This window comes from Poecilia reticulata, chromosome 23, assembly GCF_904066995.2.
Source record: "Poecilia reticulata chromosome 23, P_reticulata-male-v2, whole genome shotgun sequence".
NCBI lineage: Eukaryota > Metazoa > Chordata > Actinopteri > Cyprinodontiformes > Poeciliidae > Poecilia > Poecilia reticulata.
Genome location: NC_088852.1, coordinates 15,864,829 through 15,887,907, shown reverse-complemented (window position 1 = coordinate 15,887,907; position 23,079 = coordinate 15,864,829). Strand labels below are relative to the sequence as shown.

The window sequence follows — 23,079 nt, the reverse complement described above, 5'->3', positions numbered from 1 at the left end:
GTCTTTTTTTTCCCTTGTTCATTTCCGTTTCTCAGGTGTGCAGTGTGTTATCGGAGACTTGTAAACCTGACATGTGTTCACCGAGTGAGACGGTAAGCTGAGTCCTGTCCCAGCGGTGTCCAGTATGCACGCTGTTGCATCACAGCTTTTAGGCAAGGCTGATGTTAGAGGCAGCTGTTGCCACCCTGCTGTTGCAGCCATGCTGCTCCTGCTGCTTCTTGGCTTCATTCCCACAGTGGCCCCTTGCCCACCACACTGCCTTTGTGCCAGTGATATCATTTCCTGCAGTGGGAGCAATCTGTCCGCGTTACCCTTTGGTCTTCCAAGCTACGCCACGAGGCTGGACCTGAGCCACAACGCCCTGAGAGTCGTGCAGTTGGACTGGGTTTCCCAACCGTTTCAGCGGCTCACCACACTGGTTCTCAGCTGGAACTCCATAAGCCAAATCGAGATGGCCGCCTTCACTGCGACACCTCGTCTCCTCCATTTGGACCTTTCATCTAACCAGTTGAGAGTTCTGAACTCATCCGTCTTCAGAGGGCTGACAGAACTTAAAGAGCTGCTCCTGATTGGAAACCAGATTGCCCAAATAATGCCGGGGTCCTTTAGTGATGTCAACAGTCTGCAGAGGCTCTACCTCTCCGCAAACAGACTAACATCCTTCCCCCTGGGACTTTTTGAGGACCCTGGTGGACCACATAACCTGACCTTCCTGGATCTGTCATACAACAAGCTGTCCAAAGTACCCGTCCAGAGCCTGCTGTCTGTCAGCCGCCATGCCGGAATATATTTGCAGGAAAATCCTTTGCTGTGCGACTGTGCATTGATTGCTTTGCTTGAATACTGGTTTTGGAAACAGTATCGCCCACTGGTGGATTTCCAAGTTGGATACCAATGTAGAGGCACTGCAGTTCGAGAGGTTAATTGTACACATCAGGATTTGTCAGGCATACCTCTGGAGGCACAAAGCTATCGCACAGAGCCTGGCGATTGGCTAAGAGTACCCTGTCCTGGATTAGGTCTTCCTGTCCAGCAAGGGTTGATTGTCTTCTGGGTTACCCCAAGAACAGCACTGAATTCCTCAGCAAGTGATCCGAGTTCTCATCTGTCGGTTTTTCCCAACGGCACGCTTGAAATCCAAGGAGCGCTAATGGAAGACTCTGGCATATACGAGTGTGTGGTTGCTCGGGGACGCTACTACGATTCAGGTGAATCTCCAGAAGCCAGGGTCATGGTTGGTAACTCAAGTGTCTCCTCTACCACGGGCTTGGCTCGTCGCAGCAGCGGTGAACATTTCAACACGGCGTTCACCACCCTTGCTTCCTGTGTGATCAGCATCATACTGGTCCTGCTCTACCTCTACCTCACGCCCTGCCAGTGTCGGGAAAGTCGGGGCGGTGGCTCCAGGGGCTGTGGCGCACGGGCCATCATTCTCTGTTCGGACCCCAGAGAGGTAGAATCAGGACAAAGGCGTGCCAACGGAAAGAGGGTAGCTTTCTTAGAGCCTCAGGCAGAGGACTCGGATATTAGTGTCCCAAAAACACCGGTGATGACATTGGACCATATTTGCACTGAGGGAATTCTCAAAAATGGAAGTAGGACAGTGGGACACACCCTGACAGACACTGCTCAGGAGGTGTAGTGAGGGAAAAGCACCTTCTTAACAACATTGTACTCTTAAAAGTCTTATTTTGTGTATTCAAAGTGGAAGGGGGAAAAAAAACATTTTATGTAAAATGTGAGTTATGTGAAGTAGCTTGTCCATTCTGGGTTGGGGAATTTGTCTCAAATGCAGTCCTTTAACAGAGTAGAATTTAAATTATGTCTATTCTCTGTGTGGTGTCTGTTCTATATTCAGAGTTCATATGGAAATGTCCCCGTTATCTCTGAGAATCGTTCATGCATGGATCACAGAGATCATAGAAACGTGGGAGGGCTCTTTAAATTGGGCCAGTAGGGATATTTTCACACCTGACTGATGAGTGGAGTTGGAGGACTTTATCTGTCTACAGTGTCTAGCATGTGTTCTGGATAAAATTATAGTTTGTCCTTTTTTGTTAACTTTGTTGTCTCATGGAACTTGTCATTTTAAAATGTTCCTTTGGGTTCAGCTATAAATGTTTAAATTTGTCAAATCATCAATCAAATTTTTATATCAAAAACATCCCGTAATGACCCACAAATTACTGCAGTTTTTAAATGACCATTTCAATTATTTAAGTAAAAAATCTCTCCGAACCAGCCAGATCACAACCCTAAAGGTGAAAAAGTAAACGCCCCCTGAACCTAATAACTGTTGTGTGACAACAACTGCAATCAAGCATTTTCAATGACCTGAAATAAACATAGAATTGTTTTATTCAGCCATATCGGAAGGTTCTTGAGCTTGAATGACCTAAGATCATGTGGCAGAATCTCAATCAGATTTAAGTCCAGACTTCGACTAGGCCACGCCACGATCCTACATACAAACTTTTAAGAGGAGGACTCACTGGTACTTTGGATCATTGTTCTGTCCAACCATAAAATGGTCTTGAGTAATGATTAGCACAAGGCGGATCCAGTAAATTTGAACTAAGCTCTCCAAAAAAAAAAGTGTTAAACACAGAAAGTTCATTATTTTACAAAGCATGCACTTATTTTTCCACATAGGACCAGTTTGTTTTAAATAACTTTCCTCTTTTAATAAATTAACTCATTAGTGGGAAACTGGCTTTGCATGCAACGACATTATCTTTGATATTAGAATGAGCTTGATGGTCTGAAACACTTTTGGGTGGCAAAAAAAAAAGCAAAAACTGAAATGGGCACATATTTTTCATCAGCACAGTTTTTATGTACGGTCACTCTCAACTGGAAACCTCATCCGTTTTATTTTATGCTCTGTCCATTTAACTCAACTAGAATTCAGCGTTGGCTCAAAATTACACACAAAGCAATACATGTATTATGTTCACATAAAAGTGGGCCTATTGACTCTTAAATGACAAGTTCAGTGAAAATTGTTGCTTGGAAATGTTCATGGTAATGTGGGACTGTGATGCTCGGTTTGCAGAGACACAACGCTAAAACATGTAGGAGTAATCTGTTCTTGCTTTGGTGTGAATATGATCATGAAGAGTGCCTTTTATGAGAAACTCAGAATTAGTTTCAATGCAGTATAGGTTAGTGGGAACTTGTCCTGAGAAAAGTTGATGGAGATGAAACAGAAGCTGTGTTTCAACTACAGATGATCAGCTTCCTCACAGACAAGTCTGTATTTCCACCACTCAACGTTGTTGTCGTTTCGACTACAGAGTTTCTAGCCTAGACTGTTGATCACTCCTTTGCTAAGAGTTTTACAAAATGCTACACGCCTGTGTTCATGTGCAGAACAAGACGGATATCAGACGATACAGATATCATCTCTACAGCCAAATCAGTGGATCACATCTTGAACTCACTGGCAAGAAAAACAGCAGAAATGCACGTTTGCCCATACAGTAGAGAAAATGACTATTTGTGAGAAGTTTGAGGAGGCAACACCTCAGGAGTGATAGTGCCAAAGGCAGTAGCCAGGACATCAAACAGTCAGTGACGACAGTAAGTAAAAGTCACCAGACAGTGTTTGCCTTGCAGATGCATTAGACAACATAACTAGTTAGCTATTACATGTTTAAGTAATATTGTACTATGTCCAATAAACCATCAAGTAACTGAGTAATCAGAAGTACACACACTCTTCTGTGTGTCCCACAAATACTGTTTTTCTTTTAAACATCTTATCTATTCTTAAAAAACAGCAGCTGCTAAACCCCCATTGCTTTCAAGAAACCAGCTTATGAATACCATCTGGGTATGAAATGTTGTGAAAGACGGGTGGTAAATTATACTGAGTACCAAGTTTCTGAATGGTACTCTAATTTTTATATAGATTTGATCAAGGGAAAATCTGATTAAACAATATCTGGTTTTGAGTGGTATGCCATTGGTCATTGCGGTTCGGTACACTATTTTATGGTCCAGTGTATTCAGGAGAGCTTCTCCCCAACTGTGCAGTACCACTGTCCTATGGACCTACAACTGAAGGGGGTTCAGGGATGCAGTGGTACGGCTCGGTAGTATGGGCCACTTTTACCATGGAAACAGACAAACTACAGAACAGAACTGCACCGACTCGTGTCATACTGCTCTGTGGAAACGAGGCATTATGGATCCCCTGCACTCACACAGGAAACCATACTGGTTCGTGGGCTGTCCAGATTATTTTGTAGACAACAAATCTTGGTTTATCCTTCCAATTAGTTTTTCCTAGGACCGCTGTGGATGATGGAGATGATGGAGCTAAATAAAGAAATAGTCATAGCAGAGTGAAAATGCTAACATTAGCTAACTGCAAAACATAAAAAAACAATTAGCAGAACCTGAAATAATCCATGTCTTCAAAGGTGGGAAACATAAATGTCCACCACCTTATGATGCCCTTTAAAACCATGTATCAACATCCTTCAACTGTGACTTATTTCCACTCAAAACTATCATCACAGCTCTTGGTTGGATGTTTTTTTTAAATCTCTGGTGCATAATAATTTGGGATTCTGAATCTGCTTGTTACTCAATGTATCAACAAGTAATTTCTTTTTGTAATTGAGAAAGACATCTATTGATGTTGCGCTGTTGTGGTTAGCTAAACTGGTGTTTAGTTATTTTTGGTGTGGAGTCCCAGACTTATGGCCTTTTGTTTTTTTGGTCTATTTATTTTGTGTCTTCCCTGATTTCACTTTATGTAGACACTGGCATGTCGTGTGACCTCAAGAACTGTTCACATGAAACCGATACGGGAATCCTCACAGCAAAGTCCAAGGCTTTGCTTGGCGATTTTTAGCAATTAAACTGGAGTCATTGGACGAGTCTTTACAACGCATCCTACCAACATTTAGTTTGTTGATTGGGGTTTTTGCTTTTAACATTTATTTTCCTACATTGCCTTTGGCAGTCATTGTGCAGTATAGTTCCTGTTTCAACATCACCATTGACATGAAGCATGGAGAAAAAGAAATGAAGTTCAATTTTTATTTTTGAAGCCATCAAAATAACCCAATGTAATTTTAGAAGATAAGCGTTTAAGATTAGCGATAAAAATCTAAATCTGTGTTCCGTGTCAATACATTAGAGTTTACAGACTGTTTTTTATAAGTGTAGAATGTCAACCGTTATAAATGTCATTGATTAGTCCTTAACTGTGTCCTGTTTGTAAATTAAATGTTGAACACTTCTCTGGCCATTAAAATGACTTCTAGTCATGCTAGAAATGACACCTTTGACATCAACACTGTTCATCAGCATCATTTGATTGAATACTAACATGACATGTTTATATCAGATTTTACACTCAATCTTGTATAACAATTGTCCCCGGGTTTTCTGTTTCCACTGTGCACAAGATATAGTTGCCATTAGTTGAGCTTCCATTGACCATATAATTGTGCAGGATGACATTTCAAAAATAAATTTGCTTAATGGAAACATGGCAATTTCTTGTTTTTTTTTTTCGATAATGTTTTAGTGTCAGGATGAGGTGATTTTTTTTTGGCCATATCTTGAGAGTGGTTTATTTAGCAAAACTGCAGTGGGAACACTTTTTATGTATCAGAAGTCACATGATCAACAACGGATGTTGCCACTGGTGCAACCCACAAAGAAGGCGACGACAGGAAGTGGTAGGAGGACATTGGCGCAGCATGTGTTTTAATGACTTATTACATGAACAAACATATCCACGTGTGATTTCAATTGAGTTTCTTATTTAATGGAAACACAATAATTGTGAAATTGTGTTTTTTTTTGCGCACATCTGTTAATGAAACTCAGCTATTGGCTTTAAGGTTCAGGTTATTCCAGTAGGGCAATAATCTAGTAATAATGAGTGTTGAAACTCAGATACACAAAAGGTTTTGACAAGAAAACAGAGTAAATGGCACTAAACCGTTTCAGGTTTGCCAATATTATGCAAATTGCTTTTACACCAGTTACTAGCCATACTAGGTTATCTAAAAACATGACTTATAAGGATCTAAACCAGAATATAAGCCGAGTTAAGTGTGTTTAAAGAAAGAGTGTTTTCAATATACACTTTGCCACCAAATCAAGACTTAGTAAAATATTTACCCATAAAGTCTATTTTTTTAAGTAAGATCTATTGCTTCCTGTTGATGTTCTACCTCTGATTCAGAAGGCTTCTTCAGTTCTGAACATGTTTGTAAGTAAGAAGCTCATAAGTTCTAGTCAGAACAATTACTCTAATTGGACCATTAAGGGCACTAATGGGACAATTAGGATGCATGAGTCACTGGCCATAGCTTGGATCGTTGTTTCCTGATGATTCAAAGATCTTACTCAGAGTGTCTTACTATTGGAGCCACTTAAAGCACTCGCAAACAGAGTGTCTGCATATCATAGCATGGGATTAAATAATGTCAATGGTTCATTTCTGTAACCTTAAAAGGTACATTTTGTAGCAGTGCCACATACCAAATGTATTATGTCTAAATGTGTTTTTGACTGCTCTTCATCCTGCAGTCAAAGAGCAGTCTGACTTTTTGGGCAGACCTCTAAGCTGCGGAAGATACAATTTTATAGCTTTTGAGCATAAATCATGACATGAATACAGTTTATTCTGCTCCTCCTTAATGAGCCATGGAAGTTCAGGTCCAAACATTCAGATATTTTTCGCGGCTACAGCAGCAAGGCAAACACTTGACAATTGAATATTTATGGATATTGTGGAAAATGTATTTGCCTACATCCCGACCACCTTGTTACACACACCGCTGGACAGATTCCCTGAAGATCGATCTGTATCTGCTAGGACAGAAGGAGTGTTTGGGTTCGGCCCGGAGGCTTCAGTCAGCCCAGATCACTATCACACAAATCAAAGAGATGTTTGCTTCAATGCCCTAGAGCTCACTGTGACCCACATTTCTCCATCTTTCCTTTGTCTGATCTCCGAACTTGTGGGATCATTAGCAGCACATCACCACATCTGCTAATGTTTCTCCAGCTACACGTCCATGCTAGGTAACGCTGTCCTAACAAGGGCTTCTTTTCTGTTTTATGGTCAAGAAGAAAGTAGCAAAGGTGACATTTTGTGATGATGAATGAAAATGGAATAAAATGTCTCGGTGCTGGAGGTGAGTCCAAGAACGACACGTTTGTCCTGTCATGTTTGGCCGCTGCGTTTTGCCTCGTGTGTTTTTGGTGTTAGTGGGATATAAATCAAAAGAGGCGGTTTGGGTGGAAAAAAAAAAAAAGAAAAGTCATGTTACATCAGAAGGATTTGATAATGACAAACAACCTTTTAGTTAACAAATCGCCTTTCCAGAAATCCTCTTACAGGCTTCTGCCGAGGCTACCGCAAAACACTGATCCTTTTGCAGCGGCTCTTCAGAGTCTACACACCCGTTAAACTGTTCGCATTTTGTGATTGAAAAACATAAGACCATTATAAATCACTTTGGCTTTTGCCACCAATATCTCAAAAACATGAAATAATCAGTTCACATACATTTACTTACTTTTGTGTAAGCATTAAATCCATCAGGGTCATTTCTTGTCTCTGGTGACTGCATATATTTAGTGCCTTACTTTGAATAGGACATAAATCTCCTCCCCTGCAGTCATGTTTGTTGATTTGGATGCAGGAAAAATAAAATCTTGCTTCATCCTCAACCATCTTGCAGGTTTTTCAGTCCAGGTTGGTGGCTTTGTGGACATACTCATAACTCCATCCACTGTGACAAAGCCACAGGTATTAATTTAGGAAGGCACACCCATATGCAAGCCAACTGTTCAGTTTTATATTTTCTCCCAAAGATAACATTTTTCTTTGAATTGTAGGGAATTTATGTCATAATATGTGGGGAAAGCTTTTTTAAAATAGTTTATTATGACCATTTGGTGTACCGCATATGGGTGACTAGTTTTGAAGAAACAAAATGTTAAAGAAAACAAATTTAGTGCTGGAATGTCAGAAAAGAAATTTTGCAAATGCCGTGAGCTCGTAAAGGAAGCAGTTTTAAGGCAGGTGCTGGACAGAATCCCGAGGTATTCCTGTTTACTTTGTCGTGACATGTTGCTTTTCACAGCTCTGTAGCGTGACCTTCTCAATGTGCTGCTGGTGAAAACACATTTTCCACTGCTATTCAGCAGATAAAAATCTATGTTGTTACAGAGAGAGAGTTTATGATCTGCTGCCCTCAGTTAGCTGACTTATTTTTCATGGATGAGAATGAAGAAAAACTGCAAATCTAAGGAGTTTTGTTTTCATTTTTTAAGCAGTAAATGGCTAACTTGTTTATGTGGAAGCATATCTAATAAATAGTAGGCATAAGAAAAAAAATGACAACAGCATGAAAACTGATTTAAATGATTAGTAGGCAGTGTGAAGATACCGTGATTGGCTAGCCATTAGCTGCTAATGGCTATGAAGCCTATCTCTGCTTTGAAGGGCTACTTTACAGTTTATTGGAAAATACTGAGATTGGATAATAGAGTAATGGTCAGAAAGTCTTAAAAAATCTTTACAATGCCCTTTGAGGACTACTGTAGAATTTTGTAGGACATAAAAAGAAAATACATGTATAGTTTAGTGAATCCCGGACTGATTGTTTCCTACAGATTCTGTAAAGCAAATGTAATTTTACAATTTATTTTAGAACAACAAAAAAGGGCAATCTTTCACCCTAGCCTGGTAAAAAAAACAAAAAAACATTGCTAAAACTACAGGCAAAACAGCGCAGAAAATTGACATCATCGTTCAAAACTTCTCCTTTTCTCTGATTGGCTGGGTAGAAATTCTTCTGGAGGAATCCAAGTGAATGGGAGAAAGTCCAGACTGCACTCTGGAATTTCACTGAGTCGAGTGAAATTGCAGTAAACATGCAAAATTAGTCGTTTTTGAATATCTACAAATTACTATACAACAGAGTAGTTTGTGTTGAGGAAAAATGATTATTTTAATGTTTAATACGGTTTAAACTTTTTTGAACAAATTTCTTAATTTTGAACAGGTTTCTGTTAGTGATTTAAAACTAAACTATTGCTGGGTAAGTATTGAAATAATGGAAAAGGAAAATAGAGATCTGCAGGAGAGCTTCCGCTGGGACCCCTGGGGAGTTATCAGAGAGGACAGGAGGCCATAAAATGAACATATGCGAGAAGGCACCATCACTTGAATCACTCTGGGAAAGAGAACTTTGGTCGGTTCACGCAAGCAAGATGAGAAGTCTTCCAAAACTTACATCTGAGATGGTGCAAAAACTGAATATAACAAAAAATGTTCTAAACCACTAACATTTAATTTGTAAGACATTTTTCTTAGTTATTAATTGTATGCTCTGACTGAAAATTGTACTATCTAGTTTTAGAATTACTAATTTAGTCAATGGTGAATGTATTTGAAATTGTATTATCTGTGACTATATCAGAATCAAATGGAAATCATATGAAAATGTTTTGTTTAGTATTAGAAAATTGCCCAGGGTTATGGCAAATGGGATTTTGGAAAATGATTGTGTTAGCTTTTATACTTAGGATTGAATATTATTGTAGGTTAAAAAAAGGAATTTTACTCCATTCTTTTCCGTTGATTGTATGTATTGCTTTTTGGTTCGATAGCAGGACTAAATCTTTGAGGTGCAGAAGAACAAATTGGGTGCGTGGAGAAATAGAATTAAAAGTTTGTTCCTGAGAAAGTGAGAGATGCCAGAATTTCACAGCTACCTGTGAAATTACCTTCCTCTGTTTCTCTTTGCACAGATGGCTTTAGAACCACAGGAGGCCTCTCCACTCCTTTTGTTTAACACGAAGGAGCAAGATGTCTTTTGATCTTGGTAATAAAAAAGGGAAGTTCTATGTTTCTCAGACACTCAAAAATAGCTCCCAGTTGGTCAAGCAGAGGTACGCCTTATTTGAATATATTAAAGAGGGAAAACACGCCTACAAGTATAAAAGTTTGTGCGCAGGGGGAACAATTCAGAAAAAAGCTGGTTTAGTTTGCTTTTGCACCTTTTGCTCTTTCTCCAAAGACATCATCTTTGTCTCAGGTAATCAATGTATGTCTCCGCTTTTCTCCAGTTTTCTGTTGTATCTTCACACTTTGTCCCTATTGGATTCAATTCTGCAATTCTGTGACGTCAACACGCATTGTTGTGTTCCTTGTGGCCACATGTAGCTCGCCGAGAGGACCTGGGATCCAAAAGGAAGAGAGAGTCAGACTTTTTTCCAAAAATTTAACCAATTCAGATATTCTTCCTTAACATTTGCAACAATGTCAATAATAGCCTCCAGTTGTCTTTATGGCAAAGTGTTTTGTGTTCAGTTAATTATTATTGTCATAGTTGTGGTAAAGCCTAATATAATATGCTGTCTAAAGTTCTGTATTAATCACAGATCCTATTAAATATGCAGTAATTGCATGTGGAAGTATTACCCAGCACTACAGAATCATTTACTCTGAGTCTAATGTAAATGCAGTAATTTTCTGACTATTCATAATTCACCTGCACAAAATGGAAGTGTGGGCTGGAACTAAAATAGGAACAGTAATGAAAAACAGAAAAAAGACAATCCATTTAGCAAATTGTTCCCATTGTTTAATTAACCTCGTGTTACTCGTGTTGTTGATGGATTGTCAATAATCCAGTCTATCAAAAATTCTTGCTAATTTTTATTAGCAAGAACCACGTAACAAAGATATGAATTTAAAGGTTTAGTGAAGGAAGGGCTCAAAGGGACGGACAGATGGGGAGATATGCTAATTGAGAATTGGACGAAGGCTCAGCGGAGCGCTACATTCTCCGATTTCAAAGGTTTGGACGTTCCTTCTGAGTTTTGTGTTCCCTCAGAAACTCGTGTCTTATCTTAAACAAAATTCACAGAAAGAGAGAAAAAAAAAGGAAAGGAGATGGAGAAAAAAATGAAGTAAGTGGAAGCAGCTGCCTACTCATTTCTTTGAGAGGTGAGCAGCACTACTGAGCTGTTTGAGCTCATCTCAGAGGGAAGGCACTGGCAGCACGTTAGCTCTTTTTAATGGTTCCATTTTAACTAATTTACTACCAGCTGTTATCGTCATAATTGAAGACACCACCGTTATCGTCAGCAAATCCGAATGCAAGACCAATAAAATAAAAATCTGCAATGTTAACACCCAGCCGGCTATAATAAAACAGAGGAGGCCAATATCCTAACATTAGTGAATGATGAATAAGGCAGAGACAAATTATTACATGTCCTGTTGATGCAACAGAGTCTACCTTCAGCTCCAATTACTACTTGGTGCTTACTAGCGCTACATTACTGTTACTTAACTTGTATTTTCCTTGCAATAAAGGCCAGTATTATGTATTTCAATAGCTCAATCAAGTAACTATGTTACCTTCAATTATTATAAAAATGCTCCATATCAAACATTGCTAAAAAATAATTTGACACCGTAATCTAACGCTTTGAAATAGGGATTGCTCAAACATCCACGAAAAGAATCACAAGGTATAGTTTTGAAGAGGGAATAACATTATAACATGATGGATGTAAAGCTCAAAAAAGACGTGGACATAAAACTGCCCATGTAGCATTTGTAGCAAAGTTTAAGAAATGTGGGCATAAAGTAATGAATGCCTTTATAGTAGGCATAGCCAGGATAGGTGCAGCGATTTCTAATTTAAAAATGTGTTATTTTGTTGTATTTTTTAATTCTTAGGTCCACAAAGAACCGAGGTGCCGTGCTCAATGTTAGCTTGATATGACGAGTTGAGTTATGGGTTTTGTGGACACGTGGGTGTCTTTGCTTGCAGTTACTGGTCGATCCATACAGCCTGATCCACGCCTGTCCTCATAATGGGACAATCAAAACATAAAATTGAAGGCAACGCTTGGCACACTGCGCGGGCAACAAGATTCCAGCTCACCACGAGTGGAAATCGGAGTGCTTGAACTCGTTCTTGAAAGCTTAGAACGATAAAGTGCTTCAGCCGAAAACAAGAGAGGGTTTAGTGGAGAGAATGGATGTTTCATCTGGTAAAAAGCCTCAGTTTAAGGTGCATATCAGAGGGAGCGGAGGAGGCAGACACGGGAGGGAACGTGATTCAGAGCTCAGAGACTGATGGCAGCTATTTGTCGATGGGGCGAGTGTTTAGCCCACAATGAGATTGAAATATTATGACTGTGGATCAGAGTGAAACTAACTTTTGTTTTAAAGACGTGTAGGGGAAAAAATAATGTGAAGGACAAGCTTTTATTTTATTTTTTTAAAGCGATTTTACAGGTTTAAAAACATTGTGAAGCTTTAATTTTACGTGGGCTTTCAGCTGTAGGCAAGGCGAAGGTGATTCATTTTGGGTTACATTGTAAATTGTACTTTATCATGCAGTGAGCAAGTTTTTTTTTTATTGAGTGGAAAAAAAAAAACTTCAAATGCTCGTGCAGTAGAAGTGCACAAAAAAAAATCGATTCTATAAAAAAAAATTGCAAGTCCTGGTCGTGGGAATTCCGATTTGATTCACAGTGTTCAAAGATCGATTTAAGTTGTACGTCTGCACATTTGCATTACGAGGGCGCTCACCCACCGTATATATTCTGAATAATACTTTTGATATTTTATTTAAGAGAAAGCCAGCGAGCTAAGGTGACCTAATACTGGTAGTTTAGGTGCACAAACCTAATTTGGCTATGGAATTTGATACAGTATTGGATCTTGTAAAATTGTTTTAAATAAATGTTCTATATGTTTACACTCTCTATTCCTCTTGTCACGAAATTTAAAACAGAATCTCTAAACAGTCTGAATAAATTATTTCAGAAAGTTAGTTTTCTCACCAACAAGACTTCAGAATTAATGACTTGCAATATATCCATATGATTAGCATTTTCAAATATGGCTCTTTCCTTGGGAACCATTGTTTGAGGGGACCAGCACTATCAAAATTCTTTATGCCTGATATAAAAGTCCACCTTTTATTTTTTTTTCTTCTGGCTCTGATTAGTTGTTTTGGAGAGAAGGCACAGGTTATGTCTCACAATATACATAGTAAAATTTCCAACAAAACTGAAAGAACATATTTTTTTAAATTAAAGTTACATACTGCAGTTTTAAAGCAGTTTTTATTGACACTACCAAATACAACTTGTGTCCAGTGCTTTCCCTGCTGCTGACCCAGATTCCATAGAAACAGGGTGAAAAGGAGAGACAGCCTTATCTGTGAAGTAATTTCCTCTGTCTCTGAGGCAGGCAGACAGCGCTGCCCTTTATGGTCACATCCAATATTTCAGTGTGGAAACAGGCTCACAGGCTGGGAACGGCAGTACCTGGCTTTCCGACGTCTTTGAAGGTTTTAATATCGGTCCGGCGCTGCAGGCTGTGAAGCATTTACAACAAGCTGGGATGGCGAAAACACCAAACCCATCAAGTCCAACAGAAAACAACTGCATTCAATTACGTTCAAGATTATTTTTTTCTAAGTACTGTACCACTTTTCTACTTTGGATTTGATTTTGGAATTGACATCAGACTGAAATACATTAAGAACCTGCTACTTTATCCTGCTAATTCTGACGCTAATTTGGCTAAATAATTGTTAGATTACTTATAAATTAAATTTTACTGAACATCGTTCCATCTCTTTAAATGTGTTGGAACACCTTGTAATTTCCTGAGTACTTTATAAAAGATCTTTCTGGGTTTTCTCCCACCAATTTTGCATATCCAAAGTTTGATATTTTTGCTCTTTCTTCTTCACAAAAGAGGTCAAGGTCAGTCTGACTGAATGGAAATCAAATGTGATCATCAATTTCCAAGTCTTGCCACAGATACAATGTCACAGTAGCTGATTTTTCTAGTGACACGGCTAGTTTAGTGTAGCGTAACTGCATACAACTTTATTTTTAGCGCTGTTATGCCAACTCCTAAGGTAAATTATTGAACCATTATCACGGTTCAATAATTTAATTCTACACGTGGGAAACCACTTTTTAATTTCCCCTTTTCCACTTTATGAAGAGTTTTTTGGTGCAGTAGTTTGAGGATGATTTTTCTTATCATTCAACATAATTTACATTACTTTTGAGGTCAATGGGACATCAAAAGTAAAACTTTCATTGGAGATGTCAAAAAGAGAAAATAGTGAGACGCATGGTCAAGTCTGCCTTTCAATCACCTCTCATAATTATTTCCATAGCATCACACAGCGCCGCATCCATAGTGAAAAATAAAAAGTTTGGAGACAGCTCCCTGCCTGGCCCCTTTCCCTCGTTGGATAAGAAAGAGCAAGAGAGGCTGTGGTTGGAATACAGAGAGAAATGTGCTGTGCAGGGCATCCAGGGTGTCAAACTCATATAGATACTTCCAAATCCTTTTGTGATTGAGTTTAATCTTTGCTGTCAAATCCTTGTTGCCTTGAAAAACATTTCTTGTTGTTGTATTAACCTTCCATCCAGATCAGTCCTGGTTCTGGTCTACTCTGGATCCCCAGAATCAGAAGCGAACATGGAGAAGCAGCATTTGGTTTTTATGTGCCGCTAATTTGAAACAAAGCAACATTTTGTCAATATTTCTCTTGTGTCGAAAAACACACAATGTTGCAATGGCTCCATTTCCGTTAAATAAGAAATGCGATTAAAATAGCACGTGAATAAATTTGCTCACACAAAACGTTGTTAAAAACATGTCGCATCGTGATCCTCCTACATCCTGTTGTCCTCTTATTGTAGTTTTCACCCGTGGCAACGTTTGGTTGCCACTGGTTGTTTCCACTGCAGTTTTGCAAAAATAAACCAATTTCGATATTTCAAAATTGGTTTATTTCGAAATATCGGCTGCACAGTGGTGCAGTTGGTAGAGCTGTTGCCTTGCAGCAAGAAGGTTCTGGGTTTGATTCCCGGCCCCGGTCTTTCTGCATGGAGTTTGCATGTTCTCCCTGTGCATGTGTGGGTTTTCTCCAGGTACTCCGGTTTCCTCCCACAGTCCAAAAAAACATGACTGTCAGGTTAATTGGTCTGTCTATATTGTCCCTAGGTGTGTGTGTGTGTGTGTGTGTGTGTGTGTGCATGGTTGTTTGTCCTGTGTGTCTCTGTGTTGCCCTGCGACCTGTCCAAGGTGACCCGCCTCTCGCCTGGAACGTTAGCTGGAGAGGCACCAGCACCTCCCGACCCCACTGAGGGACAAGGGTGCAAGAAAATGGATGGATGGATGGATGGTTTATTGGCTTGCTTGCAATAAACTTTTTATTGAAAATGTGCCCTTTTTTTCCCAAAACTCACATGTTTCCATTAAACAAATGTATTGTCAAAAACTTAAATTGCACAATTACATAGTGATTGGAAACACAGCGAGTGTAGAAGTCACAGGAGTTAAATAGACTAACCAAAAAAAGAAGAAATTAGTAACCAGTAGTTTTACTCTCAACAGAAAATACAGTCTAACTTTAAAAACACAAAATTAAAAAAATATATATATATTTATCATATAGTAATGGAGAATCTGTCTCCATTGTTTACTTCCTGCGCCTTCCAACAGTGACTGTGTAAAGAAGGGATGGAGGAAACGACACTGAAAGAAAGAGGAGAGAGGAAAAAGATGAATGGAAATGGTGATTGATTTGTCAGCTGCATTGCCCTGGCAACCGAAACCCAAGTCACGGCAGGAGATTTCTGATTCTTTTTTCCCTTCATTCCCTTTTTTTTTTTTTTAAACCCCCTTAGGTGTTTGCAGTGAAGATCCAGGATGAGACATGGGGGGCCTCACTGTGCGCAAACAAGCTGCATTCCTGATGCGTCAGGCTGGACAATGAAAAATAATGGAGGTTATGGATGAGAGGAAACGCGTGATTTGCTGCAGCGTTGATTATTTACTATTTACCACATACACATATGTTTCCACAGGGTAAAAATATGTCAGTTAAAGTTCAACTCTACGTTACTTTGTATTATACAGAATAAATCATAACACAATGTAAAATAAAGCAGAATGAAATAAAGAAATGAAAAAAAAAAAGTTTGCATCAGGCATTTGTATTCTTGATGAAAGTGCAGATGGAGACATTCAAGAAGGGTTTAGCAACATGACGTAATCTAATGAAAGCACATCTTTTGACTGTTTGCATGTATCCGTAATATTGAAAGCAGATCTTTTTGAACCAAGCAGGCGCTTTCAGATCAGATCAGAGACAAGCACACACCCAGATCTCCTCAAGCCGATTTCTTTAATGACACAGTAGCTGTGTTTCCATTACAAATGTGCCCAAAACTCTGTCGATATTCCGCTAACGTGGACAAAAACACAATTTCGCAATTGCAAAGTTTCCATTAAATAAGAAACAGGGTTAAAAATCACACATGAATGCGTTTGTTCACAGGGTAAGTAAATGAAAAACATGTTGCACCATCGTCCTCCTACTGCTTGTCATCGTGGTTTTTGCCATGATCAACAACTTCCGATTGTTGATCATGTGACTTTTGTGATGCAAAAGAAGTTGTTTCCTTTGCTGTTTTACAAAATAACCAGTTTTGATGCTTCCAAAAAAAGAAAAGAAAAAAAAAACACCTCATCCTTTCACCAAAACTTTTCTTTTCCTTTCCTTAACAGAAACTCAAAATTAGCAAGTTTTCATTGAGCTAATTTCTTTTACAAATGTCAAATTGTGCAATTTTTTGGGTCCACGGAAACACAGCTAGTGTTGTTGGTTGCCTTTGCCATCACCATATTCAATAACTCTTTAATTATATGAGTTACAACGACATTTAATTTCCCTTTGGGATCAGTAAAGTATTCTTGAATGCTGCACACTGACCTGTTGGCATGGCAACCGACTGACAACAGCTCTGCAGGTGCCTCCTTTACGCGAGATCGAGTCAAAAAACCTGTACTGCAGCTGCAGCTGAGATTCTGTATGTGTTAAACTGGATTCAGCATAGATTTTCTAGAATTACTGCTGCTTTTTAAAAAAAACTGGATTTGGACTTTGATTGGGCCAGTCTAATTTCCCAAACACGTGTTTATCCAACATAGCTGAGCCTACTGGGTTTCTCCCATGTAGCTCCATCTAGCGTTCCATCAACTGCCACCTGCTTCCTTGTTTAAAAAAATATCAAAAAAATAATCCACACGGCATGATGCTGCCACCACCGTGGTAGCTCTCTTGAGTGTTTCTCTGATTAATTCTCTTGCCGACAGGTCCTGTTGCCTTTTATGCCACACAGACACCGTTTCGCCATACCTCATTAAGCTACACCAATTCCACATAGCGGGAGCTGCCAAAACACAGGATATGAGGAAATGTCAGATATTATCCTCTGGCAGCCTTATGTAACCCCTGAGCGTATGTCAGAGATAATCCTCTTATAGGGGAGAAGAGTTGCACCAATAGAGAACAAAACAGTTTGCCTCTTCTGTCCCCTGCTTTTACTAATGAAAATTGAGGATTTTTTTTTCTTTTGCAGGAGCGCTGCTGCTGCTGCTGCTGCTGAGTAATCCATGTTGGAAGACAAGCCTCTGATCTCTAATCTATGATTACTTTGATGTTCAGAACGATATCCTGTTGGATAAACACGTGTTTGGGAAATAAAATGGACCTACAGGAATGTCCGCAGCACGTTGCCGGTCACAATGAGAGTGGTGAGAGAACAGCAGTCAGTAAAAACGTTCCTGAAATATAGAGTGGGGAAATGAGCGGATTAAAAACGATTAGGAAGCTCAACACATCTCACGATTCCCCTCTTCTCAATTTAACACCAACATAAGCTATCACAATGGGCTGCTTAGGTACAGTCAGGTTAATTAAATAGAAGCCATTAACTTTACATTCAATTAATTCACCTTAATCTATGTTAAGCCGTAACAGGTTTATAGATAGATAGATAGATAGATAGATAGATAGATAGATAGATAGATAGATAGATAGATAGATAGATAGATAGATAGTGGACATAAAATACATAATACAGTCTGACTTAAGAACTTGACTACTTTTTAAAATAACTTGTTTTGCAATTGTCTTGAAAGATATTGTTCTCTAATAGCATTACAATCAATTTTAACATTTAAAAACAAATAAACGGAAGCTGCCATAGTTAAACTGGAAACGGGCTCGAGCCCCATCTGGTGGTGTAAAAGAGAACAGCACGTTTTCAAAAAGTTCTTGCTCTGAATTTTGTCAAATATATATGTTTGTTTTTAGTTATTTTTAATTCATTCATTTAATATAGTTCATTATGTTTAGTTTTAAATCAAAATTTCAATTTTATTTATTTTTGTCAGTGCACATTAATGAGCGTGCTGAGCGCCGTGCCCGACTTAGCTAAAATTAAGCGAATTTTCATTGCTATACCCTTCACGCAGTTGTTAAAATAAACATAAAAATTAACAAAATTGATCACAAACAACACTGAAAAATAATAATAGTGAAAGACATAAACACAATATTTCAGCATAAAATATTGCTAAATATTTTGATATTTCTAAACTCATTTCAAGAGTTTAGAAGTGAAGTCTTACCAGGTGTAGCTAACTCTGAAATCCAGATTCCACGGTGTCAGACGACGAAGCTACAGCTAATCCAAGAGGTGCTCAGACCAAAATGGATTTATGATGATTAAGAACAACTCAGTCACAAGAAAACACCAACAGTTTGTGCTAACGCTATTGTATAAACATTAAATTGTCGCCTCATTTATTTTGGCCATTTATTTTCCATAAATAAATAAATAACTAACAACGAAGAGGAGGACGTGCGCCACTAATGATCTTCCTACGTGAAACATTCGTCTTGGATTTTATGGTACCATGTGAAGCATTTACTGAGACTTCAAAAATAATTTTAATCGTAATAACAATAATAATAATAAAAGCTGACTCAAGTTAAAGCATCAAAATTAAATCAGCTAAATATTTATCATTTAAAATAATATAGCTTGACTTAGAAATTGACTACTTTTTAGAATGACTTGTTTTGCAATTGTCTTGAAAGATATTACTCTAACAACATTAGCATCAATTTCAACATTTAATAAAAAATAAAACAAAGGGACTCATAATAAATAATGTTTATTACTGCAGGTATTAATCTGAGCCTGTTTACAGCAAACTGTAGAAAGTACCACAGCAGCATCAATAGAAGAGACCTCATCTATGTGACTTTTATTGTTATTGCACTACACTACAGCAGAGCGTACGGCCTGACATTCATTCATTTCAACATTTTATTTACAATAAAGCAAAAACAAAAAAAGTTAACTCCTAAAACAAGGAGAAATGTAAACAAGGTTCATCATTCGTTACGCTCCGCAGAGCAGCTCCAGTCGCCTACAAAGGAATAACGTTTTATTCTTGCTTGTAATCTACATTCAGGAGCTGAAGCCAAATGCTGCTAAAAGTCTGAACAAGAGAGAAAAAGTTGCAAAATTGGCTGCTAAAAGTCCCATGTGCTGAGGAGTTCTGACACAGAGGCTCCATGGTCGCTCTGTGTTGGATGCAGTTCTGTAATTGTCCAACAGGAAGTGCTGGTCTAACATGGCAGGAGGAAGACTTGACGATCCAGTACATGCAGAACTCCTCCACTGTAAAAGAAAAAGAAAAAAAATATCAATTGAAAGCCTGGAAATGAGAAAAAGCTTATTTTAAAGTATCTTCTATGGAGCTAAATTGGAGCCATAAAGTTTATTGAAAAGAAAAGAAAAATCAAAATGAAAGAGATTTGAATCTGAAATGTTCAAAATTACATATCAGATTCAAGATTTCTTTTCAATTTCAATTGCTTTTTTCAACAAGCTTTATGGCCTTAATTTAGCTCTCTATAATGACCATCAAATATTTGGTAAAAAAATAAATAAATAAAACTAATGTTGGTCTGAAATAGACCGACTTCATATTTTTTATTTCAATTTTTTTTTAATTCAGCTGCAGATAATTTTTTTTTCTGTTTTAGCATTATATTCAAATATTTATTGAATCATTTCATAGAAAAAATTAGATTAGCAATCATTATTTCAGGAATGGAAATTTTTTTTGAGGGGTGTGTGGTGGTTGAGTGTATTGTTTATGTCTTTCATCGACCGATCTGCAATGGTAGTCAGTTCAATCTGGAACAATGCAGTAAAAAAGCCCAAAATCACTTCTGTAAGCCATTTTTGGCCTTAAAAGTGTTAAAAAGAAGTATCTGACGACACATGAAAAAAATAGAGGAAAAAATATTGAATATGTAATTGACTTAGTTTTAAAAACATTAAAAAAACAACAGAACACTAATGATCTTACAAAGAAGATAATTACTTTCTTTTACAACCAATCCAACAATGTAGCAGACAGTTGTATTCAAGGCCATTCTTTATGGTGGGCCCTGTCTTTCTTCTTCTTCTCATCTTTCTCCTTCTGCAGTCGCTCCAACTCGGCCTCATACATCATCTCCTGGATCAGGTACTTCTCTCGGCGCATCCGGTCCCGCAGGTCCTTGGGTAGGTCCGGGATTAGGTACGCAATCAGGGTCTTTATGGCAAAGACCATATGCTGTGGAAACGGAATCAGAATTCGGAGAGCCAGAACCCCATTTTCAGTGAAATGTGTCAATGAACTCGACTGCTAAACTAATACTGAACACATGAGGAATAAAAATATTGGAATGAAAATAAAGGCGAGATTTTTCAGATTCTTTGTTTGCAACAAGAACAAAATAACACAATCAGAATCAACACAAACAGACCTCAAAAACAATAATGAACGCCAGCCGGGCTGCCAGGACGTGCCAGAACTGCAGAGTGTAGGTGTATGGCTCAGTTGAGTCCGGAGGCTCCCTGTAATCCCGATACCTATTGGGTAAGGTCAAACAAACAAACAAACAATCATTGAAGTCACACAAAAACCACTCCCATTTGTCTGATTTCTCCTACTATTTGGAAAGACATATTCTGTATTTGTATTTGGAAATGCAAAATATTAGAGATGCACCAAAAAATTAGCTACAGAGTTGAAAACCCAATCCTTTCCCGATAGTTAAAACACACCTTCAGTGTGGACGTTGTCGATGAGGGAAGAAGATTTGATGTTATTGATTTTCAGCATCGGTGAGGGGTGAATAGACGCTTAAATTAATTATTCATTTAAAAATGTTGTTAGCATTTTGGATATCTTAGAGTTCAGAACAGGATCGATAGAGCAACAGAATGATTGATGTTTATAAGAAGTCATGCTCACCATGTTGGTTTTGCTAGTTGTAAAGAAAAAAATGCTGAAGAAGGATTAAAATGTCAACTTCAATTGACAATGTGATGCTAATCAAAATGACCAAAGACCAGAAATCGCCACAGAACTCTAATTGTTGCATGTCTAAAACATATGTAAAAACATGTTTTGAGGCTTCCCCTTTTTTCAGGTGTTTCGGGCACATCCACACAGATTATATGGTCCTTTAAACTTCACCTGCAGTACTTCACAGCTTCTTCAAAAAGTTCAGAACCATTGGTTCTTGGCTGAGATCTCTTCTCAAAGTCAGAAACTCGGAAGACAGACAGACTGGCATTTACATAACCCATCATACACCTGGGAAAAAGAAAAGAAATACCACTTAACACATACATTGAAAGTGACATTATACACCATGCAACATGGAACAAAGAGAAAAGATGAACTCTTATGAGGTAAGATAACTCTTACCCCTCCCCGGCTCGACCCTGACCGGCACATGGTCCATACTTGTAGGCATAAACGAGACGAGGGATGAAGTCCGAGGTGACGGCGATAACAAAGGCATTGGTGATGACTGACAAGATGCCGATACCCTCCAGAATGCCATACCAGATTCCTGAGTCAAACAATAGTTAGACACCAAAATAAAGCGTCTTTTCACTGAAGAATATATAGCCTTTTCCTTACCAATGTCTTTGGCTTGTGATGGAAGAGGTCGCCGCCACTGGGTGACGAACTTGTAGGCGTCTAAACGGATCTCGATGATGTTGTTGATCAGCGCTAAGAGAGGAGCCAAAGGAAATGCGGCCACGAAGATGGTGGTGAAGCCGAACTGCAAAACTGAGACAAAGACAGCACGTCTTCGTTGATCGGTTGAACGGTGCAGTAGGTGTAGTTTCGGCTCCAAGATCTTCTATCATCCAATTTACTTACAGATCTACAATAGCACGTTCACGACTTCACCATAACAACTAATCTAAGTAACAGTGTCAACCAAAAGAAAGAAACTTTCCAAACCATCCCCTTCAAACAATGCTAAGGTTTTCCTTCATTGACAGCTCTATCCAGTCTCGTCGTTGTTTGATTTACTTGTTCCATTCTAAGACTACATAACTGCTTCTATTTCTGCTCAATCGATTCTCCCCCAAGTAATCTTCCAGTGTGATTGATCTGTACGCTTGCTTACTATCTCTTCCAGGCTTTCTCTGACAGTCAATAATGATCTCTGAACATCAATCATTTTCACATACAATACACTCGGTCTCAAAGAGGCATATTTAAATATGGTGGCGTATTTACATATGGAGGAAGACCTTGGAATGTGAGGGGGCGTGTTGATGCAGATGAGTTCAGAGAGGCTTGGAGAAACAAGGTTATAGACTGCTTTTGAAGTGAATTCAGTATGGAATAGGAGATCAGGAACAAGTCATATGACTAGTGGAGCAGGTTCTGGAGATTTAGGTGGCAGAGTTATGAGAGAGCGAGACCGAAAAGAAGAGTTATAATAATAAATGAAGAAGACCGTCATTAAGTAAATGAGTATACTGTTGGAGCTGGGAGTCAGGGATGGACAGAGATGGTTTCTGTAATGTATCAATGTGAGCTGAGTGGAGTTAGTCCCCAGACCTTTAACCTCAACACAAAGGGAAATGGTAGCAATAATTGTATTTAAAAAAAATGAGGCTTTAGAGAGAGCTGACTTTGTTCCAATCTGGAGAGTTTTGTCATTGTTTAATTAGAAGAGGTTTGTGTCGAGCTGACATTTCATCTCAGACAGTTACACAGGGAGATGTTTGAGAAAGGTTAGGTGGGTTTAGAGGAAAGGAAGAGCTGGATGTCAGCTGGTCAGTGTTTGAAATTGTTATGGAATTTAG

General features: G+C 38.6%; 2 protein-coding genes across 5 annotated transcripts in view; one reads left to right on the top strand and one right to left on the bottom strand.

Annotated features, from left to right (window-relative positions):
• LOC103459638 (amphoterin-induced protein 2) overlaps positions 1–16,507 on the top strand; it is a 40,607-nt gene extending 24,100 nt beyond the window's left edge. For 2 of the 4 annotated variants that reach the window (XM_081603959.1, XM_081603958.1), the window contains exon 2: positions 36–7,185. In XM_081603959.1, coding sequence (XP_081460085.1) covers positions 125–1,642 — 1,518 coding nt within the window. In that variant the 5' untranslated portion in view covers positions 36–124 and the 3' untranslated portion in view covers positions 1,643–7,185. Of the gene's footprint in view, positions 1–35; positions 7,186–15,732 lie in introns of those variants that run through there. The other 2 variants (XM_081603961.1, XM_081603960.1) reach the window with 2 other exon arrangements.
• A 2,549-nt stretch (positions 16,508–19,056) lies between these two features.
• The window catches only part of LOC103459640 (anoctamin-4), a 58,903-nt gene continuing 54,880 nt past the window's right edge, over positions 19,057–23,079 (bottom strand). The window contains exons 24-29 of the mRNA XM_008401391.3: positions 21,893–22,045; positions 21,674–21,821; positions 21,440–21,559; positions 20,724–20,829; positions 20,297–20,530; positions 19,057–19,584 (exon numbers count right to left, since the gene is read on the bottom strand). Of these exons, the coding sequence (XP_008399613.1) occupies positions 20,339–20,530; positions 20,724–20,829; positions 21,440–21,559; positions 21,674–21,821; positions 21,893–22,045 (719 nt within the window). The 3' untranslated portion in view covers positions 19,057–19,584; positions 20,297–20,338. The remainder of the gene's footprint in view (positions 19,585–20,296; positions 20,531–20,723; positions 20,830–21,439; positions 21,560–21,673; positions 21,822–21,892; positions 22,046–23,079) is intronic.